The sequence below is a fragment of the Schistocerca piceifrons genome, chromosome 2 (genome assembly GCF_021461385.2).
Source record: "Schistocerca piceifrons isolate TAMUIC-IGC-003096 chromosome 2, iqSchPice1.1, whole genome shotgun sequence".
NCBI classification, from domain to species: Eukaryota; Metazoa; Arthropoda; class Insecta; order Orthoptera; family Acrididae; genus Schistocerca; species Schistocerca piceifrons.
Genome location: NC_060139.1, coordinates 451,390,771 through 451,417,374, shown reverse-complemented (window position 1 = coordinate 451,417,374; position 26,604 = coordinate 451,390,771). Strand labels below are relative to the sequence as shown.

Below are 26,604 nucleotides of genomic sequence, written 5' to 3'. Positions count from 1 at the left end.
CCGTACAGCAGATAACCTTATCAACAGGGATGCGGGACTTCAACTGAGTACAGCCTGGAACCCTGCAGTGGCCGCTGTTAAATCACGACGAGAAAGCAAAGAGCTTTCGATAATAGACCCGTCATAACTTTGGCAGCATGTTAGTAAACACAGGTCAGTGCATGCGCAGAACGGCCGCTCTGCGTCTCCTGGCAGAGGGCGTTTGAATCTGGTGCCATCTATCTGCAAATTTTTGTGCATGTGTGGTTTCCGCGCCTGCGCAAACTCCACGCGCGTGCTCTATATACAGCGGCGTCGACATGCGGATCTTGTCAGTCACACCTAGCCACCAGCGAGGTTCAACCACCTGATGATGTCTGACAGTTGCTCCGAAGAAGTATTGTGGGATTTGCACAACGTCATCCGGTGGCACACCTGTGAAGACTATTTGCAACATATCCGCTGGGAAAGCCTGAAGAGTCACATCTTCATTTTTATTTGGAAGAGCAGTTTTTCTGGATAATCTGTAATTTCTAGTCTGCACTGACTTCCCCTCCCTGTTTTTTCCATGTCAACATTTTCTGAAGACTTGATCCATCTACTAAAGAATGTTGCCCCAGACCAGTGATGACATCAGAAGTGAATCGATGAGAACCTCCTTCCTCATACTGAGTTGCCACAAGTTTTCTGAAGTGAAATATCTCTGATTTCCAGACAAGTTTTATCATTTTTCCCTGACAAATTTTAAGATCTCAAAAATATGTAAGTATTTCTGTATTTCTCCCTCATGTGAGCAAAAGCCTTAGGTAATAACATCAACATCTTTTGTGATTAACTGTTTTTAGATGGAGAAAGCAATTCAAATGGTTTGTGTGTTTCATTAAGACCACTATTTTATTTTAATAAAATAGAACATCTCTTGACAAAAATACACTTTTCCTTGGTGTTGCAAGACAGTTTTAAAATACCTTCACTGTTTTCAGAAATAACCTCAGAAAACAGTAGGCCTCACACTCTAAGTGTAGAATGCAGGGAAGAGTTGTGTAAACATACACTATAGATGACCAGCAATATGTTGATTCCACTATGATCATTATTGTCAGTTATTACCCACTTGATATCTATTATTTTACAGGTACTGAGTGATTTTTGTTTGGGAAACATATGAGCACATAGTGTACAAACTGCCAGCCAACTGCCACAATTTTCTTCATATTATCGTCCATATTTTCTAATATATGAACTACTTTCGAAGTGCCAAAATGTACTACAATAAATAAAATCTGCACTGTACAATGCATTTGTGGTGAGACAGTCGCAATTCCTTAAAATCCATTCCCCTTGGCCCTTTGACCTGCCAAGGAGCACCACAGTCCTGAGTCCATGGATAAACCACAAAAATCCGCCTCATTATGCCACACACACACACACACACACACACACACACACACACACACACACAGACAGACACACAGCCTGCGGGCAGATTGGTGAGACTAGATTCAATTGGTAGGGCCCGCATGTTAGTGGTAAACGACGGGCTTCACATCAGAAGGCCCCATCCGTTATAGATACCCAGAGAAATGGCCTGCGGTTTTGGCCTGTCGCGGAAATCCACTCATGTGTCACTGACACCATGTTGAAGAAATGAGACTGCAGTGAGCAACCCATCCAACAGGTAACATGTGATAATAGTCTGAGAATCAAGCGATGAGTTGCAGACAGGCACGTAGAGAAGACAATCACACTCTCAGAACTAAATTTTCGGCTATAGCTTTTGTCAGAAAACAAGAGCACACACACATTCATTCACACAATCACTCAGACAACTCATGGACATGACTGCCACCTCCAGCCGCTGTGTCAACAATCCGAGAATCAGGTCCAAACAAACTACATCTCATGCCTGCCTGTCTCTCGACAGCAGCTGCTAGGCTAGCAACAAATAGCGGTGCAGCACTGACTGCAAGCTGAGGGGAGCTGTAGGAAGGGGTGCAGCAGTAGGAATGAGGGAGTAGGGAAGCGGCGCACGTACTCAACTGCGCCCAGCAAGTGATGATGCATGATATCTAGGTAAACAAATCACTTCTTCTACTGTGACAAAGAAAGATTTTTCCAGTTTTTTTTTTTTCCCTTCCAAGTTTCCCTGACACATTCGAAATTCCCTGATTTCCCTGAGTTCCAGGACTTGGGGCAACCCTGTCATACTAATAGAGTTTGTATTCAACAGCAAGCACTAGAACTATGAGTGTAATGGGTAGGCCCATCTGTCTTCCAGTTCTGCATAGCCAGACAGCAAGCACTATTTTGGGACACTTCCGCATGTATCTGTTTGCTTGAAAACTGGAAAATGGACATAATTCACAAAAATTTTAAACATTGTTTTTATGAATATTTTCATGAAATTAAATTAATACTGCAAAAATGTTTATACAAACTTTGAACAAATAGAAAATATAATACTGTACTGCTCAACTACCACATTTTTATGTACGAATTTTGTATTAGTAGAACATTGTTTGTTTGAAAGAGAACAAACTATTAAGAATTTTTGTTTCAGATAAGAATGGCCAACTAAAGGAATAGTTATTTATAAAGTCTTTATTGTATTCAATATCTAGTCATAATCAAGCAGCACACTGAAATAAGGTGCTTCAGTTTGTTGGAAGTTTCAATGAAAGCCAATTTTCATTCATGGGCCACTCACAATTTGTTCAATATCTGCAACAAATAAAAAAAAAGAAAGAAATTAAAGTTTTTAAAGGTGAGGAATTGACTGGAAAAATTCTTTTCATTTTTTAACAACTATAGCATAAATAGCACTATCTCAGACACACGACAAAATAACATACGTCTTTATTTCCAGCTCTAGTTGGTCTGGAGATTATTGATTTTATATTTTTGATTTACTAGACTGGTATCAAGCACATGCTTACTGTCAGTGGTCCTATAGAATATAATAATATATATTACACACCATGGGAAATATGGTTGGGAGTTACTATGTGTTTATTATTTTGTGTTAGACTGTTTCACAAGATACTATAATTTTATTTTTGAGTCTTCATGAGGTTTTTGTAAATTTTCTATTAATTTTATTCGGTTTCTGGAACTTTCTCCTATTAATATAAATGAGGTTAATAGTGCTTTATAAGACCAGTGGTATATTTTGTTGTTCAAGATACTGATCCCTGTGTAACGTTTTCTTCTGTTTACGTAATGCATGCAATTTCATTGTTCATTTACAAAGTAGTGTGTGTAGAATACTACTAAGATCATTCACCATGGGAGTAAAACTTTCTAGTTCATCAAGAATATCTAGATATTTGCCTGTATCAGCTATGCGTAGAGTTGACTTGCACTCTGTTACATAGTTTTGTGATTTTGCTCTTTCAAACATGAATTCAATGCTGATGGCTTCTTTTCAATGCTGTTCACATGTTCTCAAACTCTTCTTTTAAAATTTCTCCATTAGACTAATGTACAATTTTTCGTTCTTTACATTTTAATTTATACAGTAACAAAATATGTCACTGGTCTTTTAAAGCATGATAGCCTCATTTATCAGAACAGGACAATGTGCTAGAAAATTCATTAAATTAATAGAACATGTGTAGAAACTTTTACGAAGGCTTAAAAATAAAATTCACGTAAGTACTAAACAAGTCTAACATTAAATATACACATACTTACTGTCTCCCACAGCATATACTGTATAACATGTATAATATATTTTATTCTGTAACAACAAAAATAATCAATTTTTGACAACATAATGTAATTGGATAGATAAAAAAGCTACTCACCGGGATCAGCACGAGAACAAGACTGGTTGCAAGGGAAGGAAGAGGGGTGATGGGGAAGAAACTAGAGAGCTCTCCAGTTCTTTTCCCTTCACCCCTTCTGCCGGAAGGGGCCACTGCTTCCAAAGTTTGCATAAGTAAAAATTTTTTTATATGCATGTTCTCCTGCTGGCACTTGGTGAGTAGATTTTTAATCTATCCACTTACATCATACTATATTCTATATATCTTTTATACAACCACTGACAAAGAGCATATTTCTTGATACTCCGTCACATTACAAAATATAAAAAGCTAGCAGCCTTCTCTTTATAGACAAATAAGAAGTGTCATTTATCAACTACATAAATGCTGCAAGACACCTTCAATAATAAACATTTATAGACTGTACACACTTCCAAATAAATGCAACTTCTGACATTACTTTGGTTGTGTAAAGTACCTGGTTCAAAGTACCACTTTAGACTAAGTTTTTTTGTAGCCCGAGAACTATGTATGTTCTCAAGGAAATAATTTACAATCCAATACATCTCTCACAAGGCAGCCCAGTATCTGAACCAACCAAGTCAACCACACAAAACAAACAAACAGGCCACCTGGTTGGTAACTGCTTGCATTTTATGTTGCACAAGGAAAGCCTATTTCTTTGTACACCACAGGACGGGCTGTGCTCAAAGGTTTTTTTAGCAACAGCTTGGTTAGACAGTGACATACTCAAATCTGATAGATAAATAAAAACAAAGTCCCATAACTGCTACTGCATCCTCCACCTCTCTTAACATGATTATTACTGAATGTTCTCCTGAAATAATGAGCATGTGAAAGAACCATAACTTACATATCTCTCTTATTGATTTCACACAAAACAAGTACATAATCCAAGCCTTTGACAAAAGAGCACATAGTTATACAGATACAATGATTAATATTATGAAATATTTTCATGATTTATCAGTTACATTTGTTTCCTGCAGGTCTGATCAACTTTTATTACCAGCAAGTATACGCGGACAAGAAGGAAGTTCCCAGATTTCCCGGTTAAAAATGCACTTTTTCCACATGAAAAAACACTTCCTCCAAGGTGAGAAATACATTTTTCCATAAGTTACAGTATACTTTCCCTTGGAGCAACAAAAATATCAATCCTTTGAATGGTAAAGGTTTTACACACCAGTGTGGAACTTCAGAGAACAAATAACCCACCAAAAAGATTTTGTTGAAAAGATCTGTGATGTGCAGGAACATCTACACTATGTATTTTTATATTACAGTAAGCTGCAAATTTTTGTATTTATGGTACGAAAGTATAGATTCGAAACAGCACGTTACTTTACAAAGCATTGAAATCAAGATTAAAATGCACTTTTGTAAGCCAGTTGTAGCTCATGTCATGTATCTCACCAAGCCAATGACAGCAGATATTCAAAGTATAGGACATATGACGTAGTCAGCCAATAACATCACAGTTAAATCGTGTGAACACACAAGTACGAAAAGAATGGATTAAATTAATGTATGTACTGCAGCTACAAGAAAAGTTAAGCTTTCACATATAATATTGGTCTTTAAGATTAATAAAGCTACAAGAAAAGCTAAGCTTTCACATAATTGTGTGTGCCAGTAAAATTTTAAATAATGACATTAATCTCAAGTCTTTCTGGGCTCGACATTCTAAGTGGCTAGTCCTCAATGTGTTAAGTTGTGAAAGAGTCAAAAGCTCTGCGATTTAAGAAATTCATTGCAGATTCATCCATGCAACATAATTCATCTTGCGTAAAAGGAAATTTACTTTTAAACTAACGCTTTTGAGAGAACCATTCACAATTTTTTCCCACAACCTGTTAAAAATAGCTTCGTTTCAGTATTTGCCAGAGAGCACCAGAAAAAGAGGCATTACTGCACGTGGGCAGGTACAATGACGTAGGAAGCCCATTTATTTGGACATATATAGTATTAAGGAATGTTACATGACATCATAAAAGAACTAGGATACTCCAAGAGCGTTGGAATTTCGTACACCATACTAAAATTCATAATTGAGCTTAAAGCATGCACTCTGATTTCAGTGCGGTTTTCGGGATGCAAATTTTCTTGGAGTACCAATACTGTATTATCTCACGTTTGGTTCTTTACTATGGCGTAATGCCATACATGCCAGAAAATGAAAAGGTGCACTTTAAATTCAGTGAACAGTTGAAACTAGGCAATAGTGCGGAATGAAACACTTCACTTCTAAGGAATTTATTGTCTCTGGGGAAAAGATTAATGAAAGCCACATTTATTTACCAAACCAACAAAAATAACTTCACTGTTCTGCAAGATGATCAACTGCGAAAAACACAGAAATAAAATAATATCAGAAAACAAACTAATAACATATGTTAGCCTTCCATATTATGTAAATGTATTTTAATTGACTTGATAGCACCAAACCACAGAAATCCATTTTGTTTCCATTTGATGTGAGAAGTGTAAATGAAGAGGAAACAGCAAAATCACTAAATGGGAACACGGCTTATGTGGACACTAAGCCCCTCCCCACTACAACCAAGACTGCTACGCACATGCTCCAACCTTGAGTGTGCCAGAAAAATTTTACCAGGTAGCATCCGACTGCTTACTGCTACTGCTGATACAGCTAACAGCCACTCTTCAAGAAGCCGGAAGCAGGAGAAGGTACTGACCACACGCAACTCCAATTCGCATGCTCCTGAGCCCACAGGCAACTGCTCAAACAAAGTTAAAGTAAACAGTTGTGACATCACGCTCGTCAGCAGCAGTTTATTGTTATGAAGTATTCCATACTCTTCGCCCTAAAGTCTTTGACACATTTTGCTGTTTATCAGTTCTTACCAGTCAAAATTAAAAAATTTAACTAAGCCTAAAATAATGAAAAATTCCCAGAATTATAAAAAATTCATCGGTTTTCTCCTGGCTGAAAAAATTCCCGGGTTTTTCCCAGAGCGTATAAACCCTGATTAAGCAAAAGCTCCCTGAACACAAATGGTAATACAGGGAGGGCTTTCGCAACACACTGCTGAGAAGGTTTAGAGAACTTAAATTTGTGACAGACTACAGAACAATTCTAGTGACACCAACATGTTTCTCATGCAAGGACCGTGAAGACAAGACGAGAAATTGGGGCTTGTACAGAATCATACAAACATTTGCTTTCCCCTCCCTCCGTTTGTGAGTGGAAGATGAAAGGAAGTGACTAACAGTTGTGTAAAGTGTCCTCCACTATCCACCGTATAGTGGCTTGTGAATGATGTATGTAAATGCAGATGTAGATAATCACAGGAGCTAAAAAACATCCACACAAGAACAACTGTTAAGAGATCATTAAAAATTATTACTGCGTATCACAAAAATGGCCACTGTAATGAAAGTTAACCACACAGGAATACAAGCTTACTACACAGAAAGTTTCACACCTAATAACCATAATTTTAAGTCACTTCCACTTACTAAACAACATTCGAAATAGTTCAATTGTAGAGGTGTACCTACACTAACACACTCTACTTTATAATGAAAAGGCTTGGAGATCTACTCTAAACAATGTTAACAAGTAAGTTTAGAATCATGACACGGATAGAAAATTTCTAAGCACCTCTCACACATATTCCAGTAGAAAGTTCGATAATCACAAGTTATCCATATAGTGCAGACTGAAATCAAGGCGGTGTCTAAACATTTCAAATGTAATCAGTCAACTCTGACACATGGAGTTTCTTTCCTTTACAAATGAATGGGAAGCACCCCCTTCAGTGTCTGCAGTTTCAGTATCAACTACATATTTAATCATTTGTTAAATATTATTTGCCAATTTTACTAAAAACATTGTTGTTTTGTTGTGGTCTTCAGTCTTGAGACTGGTTTGATGCAGCTCTCAATTGCTACCCTATCCTGTGCAAGTTTCTTCATCTCCCAGTACCTACTGCAACCTACATCCTTCTGAATCTGCTTGGTGTATTCATCTCTTGGTCTCCCTCTACGATTTTTACCCTCCACGCTGCCCTGCAATCCTAAATTTGTGATCCCTTGATGCCTCAGAACATGTCCTACCAACCGGTCCCTTCTTCTCGTCAAGTTGCGCACCAACTCCTCTTCTCCCCAATTCTATTCAATACCTCCTCATTAGTTATGTGATCTACCCATCTAATCTTCAGCATTCTTCTGTAGCACCACATTTCGAAAGCTTCTATTCTCTTCTTGTACAAACTATTTATCGTCCACGTTTCACTTCCATACATGGCTACACTCCAAACAAATATTTTCAGAAACGACTTCCTCACATTTAAATCTATACTCGATGTTAACAAATTTATCTTCTTCAGAAACGCTTTCCTTGCCATTGCCAGTCTACATTTTATATCCTCTCTACTTCGACCATCATCAGTTATTTTGCTCCCCAAATGGCAAAACTCCTTTACTACTTTAACTGACTCATTTCCTAATCTAATACCCTCAACATCACCCGACTTAATTCGACTACATTCCATTATCCTCGTTTTGCTTTTGTTGATGTTCATCTTATATCCTCCTTTCAAGACAATGTCCATTCCGTTCAACTGCTCTTCCAAGCCCTTCGCTGTCTCTGACAGAATTACAATGTCATCGGCGAACCTCAAAGTTTTTATTTCTTCTCCATGGCTTTTAATACCTACTCCGAATTTTTCTTTTGTTTCCTTTACTACTTGCTCAATATACAGATTGAATAACATGGGGGAGAGGCTACAATCCTGTCTCACTCCCTTCCCAACCACTGCTTCCCTTTCATGTCCCTCGACTCTTATAACTGCCATCTGGTTTCTGTATAAATTGTAAATAGCCTTTCGCTCCCTGTATTTTACCCCTGCCACCTTTAGAATTTGGAAGAGAGTATTCCAGTCAACATTGTCAAAAGCTTTCTCTAAGTCCACAAATGCTAGAAACGTAGGTTTGCCTTTCCTTAAACTTTCTTCTAAGATAAGTCGTAAGGTCAGTATTGCCTCACGTGTTCCAATATTTCTACAGAATCCAAACTGATCTTCCCCAAGGTCGGCTTCTACCAGTTTTTCCATTCGTCTGTAAAGAATTCGCGTTAGTATTTTGCAGCCGTGGCTTATTAAACTGATAGTTCGGTAATTTTCACATCTGTCAACACCTGGTTTCTTTGGGATTGGAATTATTATATTCTTCTTGAAGTCTGAGGGTACTTCGCCTGCCTCATACATCTTCCTCACCAGAGTCAAACTCTTCACGCAGTATCGCACCTCCCATTTCATCTTCATCTACATTCTCTTCCATTTCTATAATATTGTCCTCAAGTACATCACCCTTGTGTAGACCCTCTATATACACCTTCCATCTTTCTGCTTTCCCTTCTTTGCTTAGAACTGAGTTTCCATCTGAGCTCTTGATATTCATACAAGTGGTTCTCTTTTCTCCAAAGGTCTCTTTAATTTTCCTGTAGGCTGTATCTATCTTACCCCTAGTGAGATAAGCCTCTACATCCTTACATTTGTCCTCTAGCCATCCCTGCTTAGCAATTTTGCACTTCCTGTCAATCTCATTTTTCAGACGTTTGTATTCCTTTTTGCCTGCTTCATTTACTGCATTTTTATATTTTCTCCTTTCATCAATTAAATTCAATATTTCTTCTGTTACCCAAGGATTTCTACTAGACCTCGTCTTTTTACTTACTTGATCCTCTGCTACCTTCACTACTTCATCCCTCAGAGCTACCCATTCTTCTTCTACTGTACTTCTTTCCCCCACTGCTATCAATTGTTCCCTTATGATCTCCCTGAAACTCTGTACAACATCTGGTTTAGTCAGCTTATCCAGGTCCCATCTCCTTAAATTCCCATCTTTTTGCAGTTTCTTCAATTTTAATCTGCAGTTCATAACCAATAGATTGTGGTCAGAGTCCACATCTGCCCCTGGAAATGTCTTACAATTTAAAACCTGGTTCCTAAATCTCTGTCTTACCATTATATAATCTATCTGATACCTTTTAGTATCTCCGGGATTCTTCCATGTATACAACCTTCTTTTATGATTCTTGAACCAAGTGTTAGCTATGATTAAGTTATGCTCTGTGCAAAATCCTACCAGACGGCTTCCTCTTTCATTTCTTAGCCCCAATCCATATTCACCTACTATGTTTCCTTCTCTCCCTTTTCCTACACTCGAATTCCAGTCGCCCATGACTATTAAATTTTCGTCTCCCTTCACTATCTGAATAATTTCTTTTATCTCATCATACATTTAATCAATTTCTTCATCTGCAGAGCTAGTTGGCATATAAACTTTTACTGCTGTAGTAGGTGTGGGCTTAGTGTCTATCTTGGCCACAATAATGCGTTCACTGTGTTGTTTGTAGCAGCTTACCCACACGCCTATTTTTTTGGTTCATTATTATACCTACTCCTGCATTACCTTTATTTGATTTTGTATTTATAACCCTGTATTCACCTGACCAGAAGTCTTGTTCCTCCTGCCACCGAACTTCACTAATTCCCACTATATCTAACTTCAACCTATCCATTTCCCTTTTTAAATTTTCTAACCGACCTGCTCGAATAAGGGATCTGACATTCCACGCTCCGATCCGTAGAACGCCAGTTTTCTTTCTCCTGATAACGACGTCCTCTTGAGTAGTCCCCGCCCGGAGATCCGAATGGGGGACTATTTTACCTCCGGAATATTTTAGCCAAGAGGACACCATCATCATTTAACCATACAATAAAGCTGCATGCCCTCGGGAAAAATTACGGCTGTAGGTTCCCCTTGCTTTCAGCCGTTCGCAGTACCAGCACAGCAAGGCTGTTTTGGTTATTGTTACAAGGCCAGATCAGTCAATCATCCAGACTGTTTCCCCTGCAACTACTGAAAAGGCTGCTGCCCCTCTTCAGGAACCATACGTTTGTCTGGCCTCTCAACAGATACCCCTCCATTGTGGTTACACCTACGGTACGGCTATCTGTATCGCTGAGGCACACAAGCCTCCTCACCAACGGCAAGGTCCATGGTTCATGGGGGTGGACTAAAAACATAATAAAACTTAAATTTTTAAGATTACAAATCCAACACTAAATGGTACCCCAATCCTCTCTCCTCTCTGCAGCAATAATGCAATGAGGGCAGCTAATACCCTCTGCTTCTACTATTTGTCTGACAGGTCTAAAATCAGCTTTTTCTGGTTTCTTTCACAGACGTAGGATCAGTCAGTTTTCAGCCAAGAATGAAAGAGCTTTGATAATGAGTGAGGGTGAAAAAATTTATGCTAACAATGTCATAATAAAATTGCTCATGATGTCATAATATAAAATTGCATGCGATAAACTACTTCACAAATGCAAGAACTATGACAAGAGTCCTCTATAACTGAGTGAGGCAGAAAATAAAAAAGATGGCTTGTACGGTTTGTATGTGATCCCGGGCACTGGGGAGGCGACTTCAAGCAATCAAGTACAAAATTTAAGTTCACTGTTTATTGCCACACCATGGTTTTGGGCCAATGAAAATCAGTGTCACGAAAGCTGCTATTAATCAACAATGAGAAAATGTCAGACATTTATTGTAAGCAAAAATTACGAACTTTATCGTGTAATAGTTCAGTCTGTCTGAAGATCACAATTCACCAGCACACAATTTATACAGATAACGAATGAATGAAAATCTTGATGAAGGTTAATGTGGATGTTATTTAAGGAAGTGTGATTTATCATATGTTCTGTAATACATTCCATTCATCTGAGTGAAAGAAAGACATCTTGAAAAAATTACAGTTTACAATTCTGATGGCATCTGGTGATTCAGCCTGAATTAATTATAAAAGATTAAAAGTTGACATCAACATAAAGTTCTTTCGTAAACCATACTAAAACATATAATTCAGCTTTAACTGCACATTCATATGTCCAGATTCACAATGAAGTACGCCCTAACCTGACATTACACTTTCCAGTGTGGTTTCCATGATGCCTATTTTCTCAGAGTACCAGTACTGTACTATCTCATGTTTGGTTCTTCATTATAGCAAAATGTCATCTGTGCTAAAAGATGAAAACGTGCACTTGAAATTCAGTGAACAGTTGGAACTACCCTATACTGTGGAATGAAATATTTCGTTTCAAATAAATTCACTGCTTCAGTGGAAAACATTAATAAAAGCAAAATTTCTCTAGCAAACCAACAGATGTAACTTCATTGGTTGTCTGCCAAAAACGTAGAAACGGAATAAAATCAGAAAACAAACTAATAACATATTTCAGCCTTTCATAATTATGTGATTGTATTTTAATTCACTTTATAGTTCCCAGCCACAAAAATCCGTTTTGTTTTCGTTCGATGTGGCGGCTGTGCACAAAGAGGAAACAGCAAAACCACTAAACGTAAACATGGGTTGCATGGAGACTACCCATGTCCCCTGTACAAGTCAGAGTGCTATGCGTATGTGAGGATCTGGCAGCTTGGGTGCATCAGAAAAAAATTTCTAGTTAGTATCTAGCTTCAAGCAGCCAGAGTAGCGGGAGAACTGAACAGCGCTTGCGCATGAGCCCACTGGCATCTACATCTACATCTGCATTTATACTCTGCAAGCCACCAAATGGTGTGTGGCAGAGGGCACTTTATGTGCCACTGTCATTATCTCTCTTTCCTGTTCCAGTCGTGTTTGGTTCGCGGGAAAAACGACTGCCGGAAAGCCTCCGTGCGCGCTCGAATCTCTCTACTTTCACATTCGTGATCTCCTCGGGAGATATAAGTAGGGGGAAGCAATATATTCAATACCTCATCCAGAAATGCACCCTCTCGAAACCTGGACAGCAAGCTAAACCGCGATGCAGAGCACCTTTCTTGAAGAGTCTGCCAATTGAGTTTGCTAAACATCTCCGTAACTCTATCACGCCGGTCTTCTTTGGATCTGCTCTATCTCCTCTGTCAACCTGACTTGGTACGGATCCCACACTGATAAGCAATACTCAAGTATAGGTCGAACGAGTGTTTTGTAAGCCACCTCCTTTGTTGATGGACTACATTTTCTAAGGACTCTTCCAATGAATCTCAACCTGGTACCCGCCTTACCAACAATTAATTTTATATGATCATTCCACTTCAAATCGTTCCGCATGCATACTCCCAGATATTTTACAGAAGTAACTGCTACCAGTGTGTTCCGCTATCATATAATCATACAATACTATCTTAAGGGTCAGTTGCCACGCCCTGCACCAAGTGCCTATCTGCTGCAGCTCTTCCTACATTTCGCTGCAATTTTCTAATGCTGCAACTTCTCTGTATACTAAAGCAAAATCCGCGAAAAGCCGCATAGAACTTCCGACACTATCTACTAGGTCATTTATATATATTGTGAAAAGCAATGGTCCCATAACACTCCCCTGTGGCACGCCAGAAGTTACTTTAACGTTTGTAGACGTCTCTCCATTGAGAACAACATGCTGTGTTCTGTTTGCTAAAAACTCTTCAATCCAGCCACACAGCTGGTCTGATATTCCATAGGCTCTTACTTTGTTTATCAGGCGACAGTGTGGAACTGTATCAAACGCCTTCCGGAAGTCAAGGAAAATGGCATCTACCTGGGAGCCTGCATCTAATATTTTCTGGGTCTCATAAACAAATAAAGTGATTTGGGTCTCTCATGATCACTGTTTCCGGAATCCATGTTGATTCCTACAGAGTAGATTCTGGGTTTCCAGAAAATGACATGACATGCAAGCAAAAAACATGTTCTAAAATTCTACAACAGATCGATGTCAGAGATAGTTTTGCGCATCTGCTTGACAACCCTTCTTGAAAACTGGGACTACCTGTGCTCTTTTCCAATCATTTGGAACCTTCTGTTCCTCTAGAGACTTGCGGTACACGGCTGTTATAAGGGGGGCCTGTGTAGAATCTAATTGGTATCTCGTCAGGTCCAGTGAACTTTCCTCTGTTGAATGATTCCAGTTGCTTTTCTATTCCTTGGACACTTATTTCGATGTCAGCCATTTTTTCGTTTGTGCGAGGATTTAGAGAAGGAACTGCAGTGCGGTCTTCCTCTGTGAAACAGCTTTGGAGAAAGGTGTTTAGTATCTCAGCTTTACACGTGTCATCCTGTGTTTCAATGTCATCAACCCAGAGTGTCTGTATATGCTGTTTTGCGCCACTTACTGATTTAACATAACACCAGAACATCCTAGGATTTTCTGTCAAGTCGGTACATAGAATTTTACTTTTTAATTCACTGAACACTTCACGCATAGCCCTCCTTATGCTAACTTTGACATCGTTTAGCTTCTATTTGTCTGAGGGGTTTTGGCTGCATTTAAACTTGCAGTGAAGCTCTCTGCTTTTGCAGTAGTTTCCTAACTTTGTTCTTGAATCACGGCGGGTTTTTCCCGTTCCTCACAGTTTTACTCGGCACGTACCTGACAAACGCATTTTATGAGTGCCTTTAACTTTTTCCATAAACACTCAACATTGTCAGTGTCAGAACAGAAATTTTCGATTTGATCTGTTAGGTAGTCTGAAATCTGCCTCCTATTACTCTTGCTGAACAGATAAACCTTCCTCCCTTTTTTTATATTCCTATTAACTTCCATATTCAGGAATGCTGCAACGGCCTTATGATCACTGATTCCCTGTTCTGCACTTACAGAATCGAAAAGTTCTGGTCTGTTTGTAATCAGTAGGTCCAAGACGTTATCTCCACGAGTCGGTTCTCTGTTTAATTGCTTGAAGTAATTTTCGGATAGTGCACTCAGTATAATGTCACTCGATGCTCTGTCCCTACCACCCGTCCTAAACATCTGAGTGTCCGAGTCTATATCTGGTAAATTGAAATCTCCACCTAAGACTATAACATGCTGAGGAAATTTATGTGTAATGTGTTCCAGATTTTCTCTCAGTTGTTCTGCCATGAAAGCTGCCGAGTCAGGAGGTCGGTAAAAGGAGCCAATTATTAACCTAGCTCGGTTGTTGAGTATAACGTCCACCCATAATAATTTACAGTAGCTATCCACTTCTATTTCACTACAGGATAAACTACTACCAACAGCGACAAACATGCCACCCCGATTGCATGCAATCTATCCTTTCTAAACACCGTCTGTGCCTTTGTAAAAATTTTGGCAGAATTTATCTCTGCCTTCAGCCAGCTTTCCGTACCTGTAACGATTTCAGCTTCGGTGCTTTTTATCAGCGCTTGAAGTTCCGGTACTTTACCAATGCAGCTTCGACAATTTACAATTACAATACGATTGCTGCTTGGTCACTGCATGTCCTGACTTTGCCCCGCACCGTTTGAGGCTGTTGCCCTTTCTGTACTTGCCCGAGGCCATCTATCCTAAAAAACCGCCTAGTCCACACCACACAGCCCCTGCTACCCGTGTAGCCGACTGCTGGGTGTAGTGGACTCCTGACCCATCCAACGGAACCCGAAACCCCACCAGCCTATGGCGCAAGTCGAGGGATCTGCAGCCCATACGGTCACAGAACTGTCTCAGCCTCTGATTCAGACCCTCCACTCGGCTCTGTACCAAAGGTCTGTAGTCAGTCCTGTAGACGATGCTGCAGATGGCAAGCTCTGCTTTCATCCCGCTAGCAAGACTGGCAGTCTTCACAAAATCAGATAGCTGCCGGAAGCCAGAGACGATTTCCTCCCATCCATAGCGACACACACATTGGTGCCTACATGAGCAATCACCTGCAGATGGGTGCACCCTGTACCCTTCATGGCATCCAGAAGGACCCTTTCCACATCTGGAATGACACCCTCCCCCCCGGTATGCACATGGAGTGCACATTGGTTTTCTTCCCCTGCCTTGCAGCTATATCCCTAAGGGGCCCCATTACGCACCTGACGTTGGCGCTCACAACTACCAGTAAGCCCACCCTCTGCGACCGCCCGGATCTTGCATACTGAGGGGCAACCTCTGGAACAGGACAAGCAGCCATATCCAGCCGAAGATCAGTATCAGCCGGAGACAGAGTGTGAAACCGGTTCATCAGACAAACTGGAGAGCCCTTTCGTTCAGCCTTCCGGAATGTCTTTTGCCCCCTGCCACACCTCGAGACGACCTCCAACTCTACCACGGGTGAGGGGTCAGCCTCAATAAGGGCAGTGTCCCGGGCAGCCACAGCCTTAGTCCGATCGGGGGATACATGGGACGAGCTGGCCGTCACCAACAAACCCCTGTCCGGACCCCCACAGTGATGCCCATTGGCAACAGCCTCAAGCTGTGTGACCGAAGCCAACAATGCCCGAAGCTGGGAGCAAAGGGATGCCAACTCAGCCTGCATCCGAACACAGCAGTTGCAGTCCCTATCCATGCTAAATACTGTTGTGCAAAGAACTTCTGAACTAATCTACAGAGAGCACAAATAATTCTATACAAAATTTAAATGGTTATTAAAATACAAGATTGCCTAGTAAATGCAGTAATGCTGCTACTTGCACACTGCTCGGCGGCAGAAGGAGACTACGCGATTTTACACTATTCAGGTACTAAAACACGATGCTACAACTTTCAAATACTATAATACACCTGGAATTTATGAATTAAACAACGCAAGTACCCAAAAACATGCAAAGAAATTAAGAATTAAACTATGTAACAAATAAGTGAGCTAACAGTATACAACTTGCTGCTGGCAGCCGCTTATCCAACAGTGGCATGGAGCAACTGTTCAAATAAACCTAATGTAAACAGTTGTGACGTCACACTCATTGGAAGCAGTTTGCTGTTATGAAGTATTGTACAGTCTTCGTCCTAAGGTCTTCAACACATTTTGCTATTTGTAGATGTGTGTGTGTGCATGGTATTTTGTTGCTGTAAATGGTGCACTTACTTTGCAATTAAGGTTTTGTTTTGGTATTTTTCTCTCGTTTATGTTTTATTGCTGAATTATTATTTTGCAGTGGCAAGGTGCAGTAATATTCTTTGTTAGGCTATCAATTCTTACCAGTCAAAATTACAAAAATTTAACTGAAAATTGAAACATGAAAAATTCCCTGTATTCCAAATTCCTGGATTTTTTCCAGTTTTCTCCCAGATGAAAAAGTTCCTGGGTTTTTTCAAGATTTCCCGGGGCATATACATCCCGTATAATGATGGTTAATTCTCACAACTACTCTATTAGCAGCCTAAAGGCAGCCACTTCAAATGGGAACTGCGAACATTTGTGACAAGGCAATGAGTCAACCGAATCATCGGGAAAAAAAGCTGGTTTATGATACACAGCATTAGTGACAGTACATGTGTCATACAATAGGAATCTCTTTCTGATGCACCTAATTTGTACGACTGGTAGTGAGAGAGTTTTGCCTCCTTGCCTGATATAGGTGTTCGTATGAAAGTGCATGATTACTCCCAAGGAAATGATGAAAACATAGTAGTTTCTCACGTAAGCTGCAACAAATGAACGCAACAGTTTCACATTCATACAGTTTCACTGCACTCTATCAAAACATATGTTTTTAATGTTTTGGAGTTGGATTCATTTTGGAAGTCATGACTCAAATTTCTTTGGGTAACAACCACAAAAGTTCACACCCATTTATTTTCATTTCTGTGATATGTCTATGTGGTATCTTGCCTGCTCTCACTATTCATCACATTTACTTGTGACAGTAACATACTTTTACCCCATGACTCATATTCTATAACCAATGTATAGTATAACAACTGCCAAGACTACAGAACAAAAGCAAACATCTCATAACGTCATGGGAAAAAAAAAAAAAAGCATGAGCGAGTTACGAACATGGCTCTCCCGCTTTGCAGTTCAACAACTTTACCACTTCCTCATGACACCGTTGCTGTTTTGGGCTGCTCTTTATTGTCCTTGGACTGTTCACTGTTTCTATTTTGCTTTTTTCACAGTTCAGTACACGTTCTTCCTATTTTCATGCTTATCTGTATTCACTTTTTGACAGGCTATCCACAGGGCCATCTTACCACAAAATCTGATTTTTTTTTTTTTTGGGGGGGGGGGGGGGGGTGATGTGGAGTTTCCCTTATAAATAAAACATTGTGTAAAATTTTGAAGACTTCTTCACAGAGGTAAAAATGTATTGTGAAAACTGTGTACAGTTTATTTCAGCTCATCCATTGCAGTGAATGCCACATAGACACAACATTGAAATTTTATTTAAAACTGAGAGCAGAACGACATCTCATTTCATTTCCAAGTTACTGGGTTTTATATCCAAAGGATGGTTGCATGCAACATGCTACTCACGTCCCTGTACATTGCAAATCATGTTGTCATAACAATCGTCACATCTATTAAACGATTCAAGATATTGAAGTGAGGCTTTTACAAATGATAGCACATAATGAGCATGCCATGTTATATGAAAAATACTCTAAAATGCTTTATTCACTGAGCAAGCAGCGTGTGTATACACATCAACAGCAACTGGGGAACAGTGCAGTAGGATGAGTATGAACATCCACAGCACCAGACTTTAACAAAACAGTCACCTACGAGACTCTGCCTACGTTAATATGAATCAGAGATGAGCGTGTTGTCCATTACACCAGCCACACACTGCAACTGATCACTCTGTAACATGTAAGAACAGCTGTGACTACTGCCGCGATTGACACATGAACTAAAATGAATATCAGTGATGTGTTGGTAAAAAAATGATGAAGAAAACTGCTGGGGAGTGAACTCAGGATGAAATTGTGCATTTAATTAGTTTATATGAGGACAGTTAGTTGGTTGGTTGATTGAGGGAGGACCAAATAGCGAGGTCATTCGTCCCATGATTAAGTTGGCAGAAACCGAGGGAGGAACACAAACATCACAGTCCAATCAAAGGGAAAGAGAAAACAGGCAAACAAAAGAGTAAAAGGAATGTTGGGATAGAAGGAAGAGGAAAGAACAGGCACGCCAGAAATTCTAGGCATGTTTGGAGCACCAGCCCTGCCATTGACCCTCCCAAGTCCCCACACCACATCATGCCATCACGACAACAAGGCAACAATAAGGGAAGAAGACACCAGGAAAGGGGAAGGCATAATCCGTATCACTTCAGGCAGGGGGGGTTACCTTCATAGTCACTGATGTTATTGAATTTAGCATATGTTAAAATTCAGGAGTAAGAAAAAACATTTTTTGTTTTCTCCAAAACAATTCCTGCCCCAAGATACAGGCCTCCAAAGACACTGCGAACACCATTTTGAAGATGGAAATTTTGGAACATTTTTTAAAATGCTATATCTCTGTAACAGTTCTAGATATTCTGTTAGTTTTTTTTATCTGAAAGATAATGCTATATCTCTGTAACAGTTCTAGATATTCTGTTAGTTTTTTTTATCTGAAAGATAATTGCTTTACGATTACAATGGTATCTCTGAACATATCTGTCGAAGTTCTTTTACTGTCGCCTTTTGAATTCTTTTATTATTTACAGAAAAATTTGTTTTCAAAACTGCCAATCCAGAAACAGGATGTTTTTTCTGTTCATCAGTAAAGGAGAGCTTCCACTTTTAAGTTGAACAGGCTTTATTTTTAAAAAATCATTTTTTTATATATTTCTAGGGTAATGTATGTCTTCACGGAAGTTGTTTCTCACTAATATCTTTGTTACAATGTTTATTTCTATTGTCTTTGTTGCAGTTACTTTTCACTTTCACTGTTGCAGATATTTCTTACACTGTTTTAGTTTCTTTTCAGTTTCTTTGTTGTGGTTCTTCATTGCAAGTTTCTGTATTATAGTTGTTCAGTACTAGTTTGTTTACTGAAAAGGCTTCTAAGAAATCAGACCATCCAATGAGCTCTGTGTGTTCGTGAGGAATTCGCCAGTTGACACAGTTGCAGTGTGTTCTGTGAAAAGGACTGTTTGAAATGTCTTCTGACTGGGCCACAGGAGAGTGAAGTGTGCTGACTATTCGCATATCCATAAAAGAGTGATATACAAGACAAACAAAAGAGACTTTTCAGGTCGGGAATAAATGTTCGCATTTGAAGACCGTTTCAAAATGACGATGTTCCCAGTGATGATGACAGTGTTCTAAATGTTTCAACAGAAAAACAACAATGATAGTATCTGAACAAGGTGAAGCCTTGCAAGGTGCAGATTTTGCATAAATAGAGGAAGAATTAAATACCCTGAATCAGTCAACTACAGAGGTAGGTGTTAGTCCTCTTAAGAAACTGTGGTCAGTGAAGTCATGTCATAAGTTCTATGCATCAAGAAAGCTCAGAGAAATTACTAAAGCTATGCATGAACACACTACAGTACAGCTGACCACACTCTTCAAAGTAGAAATTCCATCTTCAGAAGAAAATAAACCAAAGCACTCTTGCACCTCTCACCAGGAATGTTTCACAAATATCAGTTCAGCTGTTGAATACTGTGCATCATACATTGAAAAAGAGCAAGTTTTAACTATTATTCCACAGACATTTTCAAAGAAAACAATTTTGAACCACGTTTCACCAGTAACAAAGTACATGGTAGACAAATCAAGAAATGAGAGGTCTGAAAAAGGGGCCTTTGGAAGACCAGATCACTATTATGGTCATCCTGTAGAAGCAGCTCAAGTTCAAATAGTGCAGTCGTTTAATCTGGAAGGTAAATGGGACTGTTCTCACCAGTGTGCCTACAAAGAAGACATTATAACTGTAACAGTTTAAAGTCAAAAAGTTGTGAAAGTGAAGAGGTAAGTGACTCGCAGAATTAAAGAAACTTTTGCAATTTATAAGAGCAACTATACAACTTCACATATTGGAAGATCAAAATATTATGCACTATGACTAAGTAGGTAGTTCCACACCCACCTAGAGATGTTTGTTTACGTGTGTACTGCGCGAAGCTTGAAGTTGGTGTGGTAACTTTGAAGAACTTACTGGAGCACATGACACCTTGGTTGGGCGTGTGAAGTCATTAGTAGTCTGACATAAAGCAAGAGACTTGTTTGTTTCAAGAATGTGGTGACTGCCTTGGAAAGGGAGGACTGTCTTTACAGACACTTGGCCTGGAAGATGTAGCAGATGACTGCAGAAATTACATATGCAACATGGGAAGAGAATAAACTAATTAAGAAAACTGTTGCCTTCGACAGTTTCATTGATGAACTTTGTAAATGGTCAGTGAAAGCGGTGATACATCAGCATCTGAAAAAAACTGCAACAACAACACATTGCAGAAGTTAAAGGGTGTGTGCAAGCTGAAGAACTATGTTTACTGCTCCACTGCAATTTTGCTGAGAACTGGTCTGTAATTCTACCACAAGAAGTACAAGGGTATAATTCGAGTAATGACCAGGTTTCAATTTTTACAGGAGTACATTTTCAAAACAAGACCACAAGTGCTGCAGTTATATGTGATATCACAGGACGTTACTTAGCACATGCTTTGCTAGCAATGCACACAATTCTTCAACTGCAAACAGGGGCAGAGAAAATCTGTCACTATTTCTGTTGGTGCTCCTAGTCATTTTAAAAATCTTTACCAGCTGTTTGAATTAAGTCACTCGTGCCAACTAACTGGGTATAAAGTGCTACTGGTCACGGGAAGGGGTCTTGTGATGGCTTAGGCAGCCTGCTGAAGCACCATGCTACAAAACAATCTTTCCAGACCAAATACAGCTGCGATTCTGAATGCTAACAGATAAGCCCAAATGGAGGATGTCATTGTAATCAAAAAGCAATTATGTTTCAAATAAAAAAAAAAAAAAAGACAAATTATCCAGAAATAATTTTAAAATTTTTTCCAAAATTCGCATCTTCAAAATGGTATGTGTAGTGGTATCTTTGAAGTGCTCTATCTCCCACCAGAAATTTTTTAGGAGAAAACAAAAATGTGTCCCTTACTTAGTCCTTCATTTTAACATATGCTAAATTCAATAACATCCGAGACTATGAAGGTAAGATTTTTTCCTAGCCTGGCTGAATTGTATGGACTATGCTGGAAACAAAATGGTGCAAACGAGCAGACAAAATGTAGAGAAAAAGGGGGAAGAGGCCAGCAGGTGTAGAGGCAAGTCCAAGGCCTCCATAACAAAGGGAGATTCAAGGACTTAAACCTGGGAGGACACAACAGGTTTGTGAAAATAACCGAGGATAGACATATTACCATGTAATGGTCATCCACTAACACCTGGGAATTTGGAAGGTGTGAGGGTGTTTTTAGTGCGAAGGGCCACTAGTTGGGGCAGTCCAGCAAAACCGCCGGAATCACTGTGAGTAGGTGTCACGCAACTACAAAGGGGGGGGGGGGGGGGGGGGGGGAGACTTTGCTCATTGCAGAATCAACTTAGTAGGGTTGAAAAGATACCAGGAAAGTTAGATTCCCACCAGGAGAGGCAAACGGAAGCAAGCTATGAGATTGTAGTATTCTTGATTGCATAAAGCTTGTTAGACATGGGGGTACAAAGGGGAATAAATGTGCTAAGAACGTCCATATAGATCAACATGCAAATTCCACTGGAAGCCCTCTAAGGGCCAACTCACTTCCAATATGAAGCATGAAACCCATGAAGGGTCAGTGAGTATCAGCAAAATGAGATTCCTGGAGAATGATACAAGCTGCCAAGTAAAAGCAAATAAAGGATTGCAAGTCTGGGAAGTGACAGTGTTACACATTGCATTTACAGAGTGACATCCATAAATAAGAGGTCACAGGTTGCAAGGGGGAGATGGTACCTCTGGGGACACCTTGGCCTGGGACTTGCCGTATTTACTCAAATCTAAGCCGCACTCGAATCTAAGCCGCACCTGAAAAATGAGACTCGAAATCAAGGAAAAAAAAATTTTCCCTAATCTAAACCGCACCTGAAATTTGAGACTCTAAATTCAAGGGGAGAGAGAAGTTTTAGGCCGCACCTCCAAATTGAAACAAAGTTGGTCCATTGTAATATGAGACACAATTTAGGTCGAATGAATGACGATACAGCTACAGCAATTTGGTTCGAGTCATAGGCTTAGCAGTTAAGCTTTACCAGGTAGCCATTGCTATGCGTCCGGCACTCCGTCCGTATTTATACGGGTACCCTTCCTTTTTCACGTGCTTCGTCTGGTTTGAATTGATACCGTATTTACTCGAATCTAAGCCGCACCTGAAAAATGAGACTCGAAATAAAGGAAAAAAAAAAATTCCCGAATCTAAGCCGCACCTGAAATTTGCGACTCGAAATTCAAGGGGAGAGAAAAGTTTTAGGCCGCACCTCCAAATCGAAACAAAGTTGGTCCATTGTAATATGAGACACAATTTACGTCGAATGAATGACGATACAGCGACAGTAGTTTGGTTCGAGTCTTAAGCTTAGCATTTAAGCTTTACCAGGTAGCCATTGCTATGCATCAGGCGCTCCGTCCGTATTTATGTGAGTACCATTCCTTTTTCACGTGCTCTGTCTGGTTTGAATCGATTGCTTATTTTGCTTTGATCTGATAAGTGCCGTTTTCTTTGTTATAGGTGTTCACGTCATCCTAAGCTGAAAATGCATTACTGTACTGTCATGCATTGTTTGTCGCATTCTGACAGTGCGTGTTTACGGCCTGTCGCCGCTCGCGGCACGGCTTGCTTTTGTGCGCGCTACCGCCGCTTACAATTAAAAAAGAGAGGGGAATCGTCTCATTAGCAAAACAATGGCAAGAGACTGCTATTTGTTGTTACTTACACTGCTGCTTTCTTTGATAATGATCAACAAGAACCAAATAATAGACTGCATATTTCAGAACATGTTCTGAACGAGAGTTCGGCGAAAATTTTTCTCCGTTTGAAAATCTTTGCAGCCGCTTCTGTAGTACATCAAATTCTGCACAGAAATTAGAGTCATCTTAGATTTAAAAATCTGGTCAGTTGCCATATATTCATTTCTGACTATCACATTAGGCATAAGAATAATATGAATATAAACATGACACGATACGTATATTCTTCCGCGTTTGCTGTTGTCTCACTCTAGTTTCGTAGTTTATTAGGCAGGATTTAAATGAGATAGCAGCAAACGCGAAAGAATACATGGCAAAATGTTTATATTCGATTATTCTTATGGTGAAGAGAATACTGCATGTGATTCACATTTCATCAGGTTCCTATTAGCAACCAACTCTTCTCACTGGTAGGAAAAAATTCAGAACGTAGAGTTGGCCATATTGACAAACATCCCAAACAGTCTTGCCAGTCGGATTTTCGTAGTACATTGAAATTCTGCTACATTCGAAGATGAACAATATGGAATTTGTATTTACTTCGTTGGATAATGTATGAAAATGCAGTGGTCGAAACTCGGGGTGGAGAAAAAAAAGCTCGTCTTCCACCTTTTTTTTTTAAAAATTTATTTACTGACGCAGAGGTTTTGGCGAAAGTATTTATCTTTGTGCCTACAAAGCATACCTGTGTAGCGCTACATATATTCGACAGCAGAAGTTATAGTTGTAGCGGCACCTACCAACATTTTTCAGAAATTCCGCTTGCTTTGCACTCGATTCTAAGCCGCAGGCGGTTTTTTGGATTACAAAAATCGGAAAAAAAGTGCGGCTTAGATTCGAGTAAATACGGTAGCTTATTTTCTTTGATCTGATAAGTGCCACACTCTGTTATAGGTGTTTATGTCACTAAGCTGAAAATGCATTACTGTACTGTGTCATGCAGTGTTTGATGCATTCTGATAATGAGTGTTTACAGCCTGTCGCCGCTCGCGGCATGACTATTTTGTGCGTGCTGCCGCCGTTTACAATTAAAAAAAAAAAAGAGGAATTGTCTCATTAGCGAAACAATGGTAAGAGACTGCTGTTTGTTGTTACTTGCACTGCTGCTTTATTTGACAATGACCAACAAGAACCGAATAATAGACTGCGTATGATAGAAAATGTTCTGAACGAGAGTTTAGCGAAAATTTTTCTCCGTTCGAAAATTTTTGCAGACGCCTCTTTAGTACATTACATTCTGCTAAGAAATTAGAGTCATTTTAGATTTAAAAATTTAGTCAATTGCCATGCTTCATTTCTGACTGTATAACTATCAGACATAAGAATAATACAAATATAAACGTGACATGATATGTATATTCTTCCACGTTTGCTGTTGTCTCACTCTAGTTTCGTGGTTTATTAGGCAGACAGGATTTAAATGAGATAGCAGCAAACACAGAAGAATACATGGCAAAATGTTTATATTCGTATTATTCTTATGGTGAAGAGAATACTGCATGTGATTCACAGTTCATAAAAGTTGCTATTGGCAACCATCTCTTCTCACAGGTAGGAAAAAATTCAGTTGGCCATATTGACAAACATCCCAAACAGTCTTGCCAGTCGGATTTTCGTAGTACAGTGAAATGCTGCTACATTCGATGACGAACAAAACGGAATTTGTATTTACTTCGTTGGGTAATGTATGAAAATGCAGTGGTCTAAAATTAGGGCGGAGAAAAAAAAGCTCGTCTTCCACCTTTTTTTTAAATTTATTTACTGACGCAGAGGTTTTGGCACCAGTATTTATCATTGTGCCTGCAATGCATGCCTGCATAGTGCTACATATATATTCGACGGCAGAAGTTAGTTGTGGCGGCACCTACCAACGTTTTTCAGAACCTCCGCTTACTTTGCACTCGATTCTAAGCTGCAGGCGGTTTTGTGGATTGCAAAAACTGGAAAAAAGTGCGGCTTAGATTCAAGTAAATACAGTATGTTGCTTCGTCTCTTTCCTATGTCAACAAGGGCAGGTCTCAGATGGAGAGCAGGCTTCAACAAGATCCAGGATGGAATTAAAGCGGGCGAACTTGGGGTGCAACGACTACGGGTCCCACAGTGAAGTGACTGCAGTAGGCCTCCAGCCGGAGAAACACCGGAAGAAGGGACCCCGTGAGGGAGCCTCATCACTAATGGCCACTGAAGAAAAGATACATTTTTCTGGCCAGGAAGGGGGAGAAGCACAAAGAGGGGAGGGCATCAGAACCACAGAGGAGTGGGAGAGGGAGTTGGGAATGCAGTAAGGAGGAGGGAGGAGGGGAAAAGACATAACAGAGGCAAAGTTAGAAGTCATCAACACAGGATGAAGTCTGTAGTATTTCCGATGAGCCTCAGTGTAGGATAAACGATAAAGGGACTTATACTCCTGTATCTTCTTTTCTTTCCTATAGCCTAGGTGATCTGGTGAGAATGTACAGCGACGATCATGACAACACATGTGGGTGGCATAATAGAGGAGCTCCCTTCATGGAGTCTGTGTCCACATTCACCAGAGAGTGTCTGCCAAATATTGGGAAGATGGGTGACGTGAGGCCGTACGTCCTGCCACCCATGAGATACTTTCGGTGCTTGCAAAAACATCTTATGGGTGACAGGACATATTGCTTCACGTCGCACTGATAACACATACCTTGTCCTCCTCTGGCTGACCAAAATGTTCCAAACTGGCCTGGAGTTCCTCATCAGTTTAAAGAATGAGATCCCTATGAAAGCTGACTCCCTGACCCATATTCAAAGAATGGTGAGGTGCAATGGACACCGAGACTTCCCGAAGATAATCACAAGCATGAAGAGCTGCCAACTGGGTGGCAGAAGTAGTTTTAATTAACAGGAAACCTGACTGCATCTTACCACGAGACTCCACTTCGCCAAACTTGTCTTCAGCGTTAACTACAAAGAATAACGGCTTTGTGGCAGCGAACATGTCCCCATCTGTCCTAGTACAGACTAGGTAGCAGGGAAATGTTTCACCCCAAGCTGGCAAGCCTTGGTTGGGGAAAGGACTGTCACAGTCATAAGAAGCAGCATTAAATGATCCATTACCAACACAAGAGATGACCACAGAAGAACAGCCAGTTATTTGGAGCTTGGTATGTTTCACATACAAAGCATCCACCCT

General features: G+C 39.9%; 1 protein-coding gene across 1 annotated transcript in view; it reads right to left on the bottom strand.

The window, feature by feature from the left end:
* Positions 1-2,562: 2,562 nt before the first annotated feature.
* LOC124777503 (eukaryotic translation initiation factor 3 subunit D) overlaps positions 2,563-26,604 on the bottom strand; it is a 53,157-nt gene continuing 29,115 nt past the window's right edge. Inside the window, exon 10 of the mRNA XM_047252946.1 lies at positions 2,563-2,700. Within this exon, the coding sequence (XP_047108902.1) occupies positions 2,672-2,700 (29 nt within the window). The 3' untranslated portion in view covers positions 2,563-2,671. The remainder of the gene's footprint in view (positions 2,701-26,604) is intronic.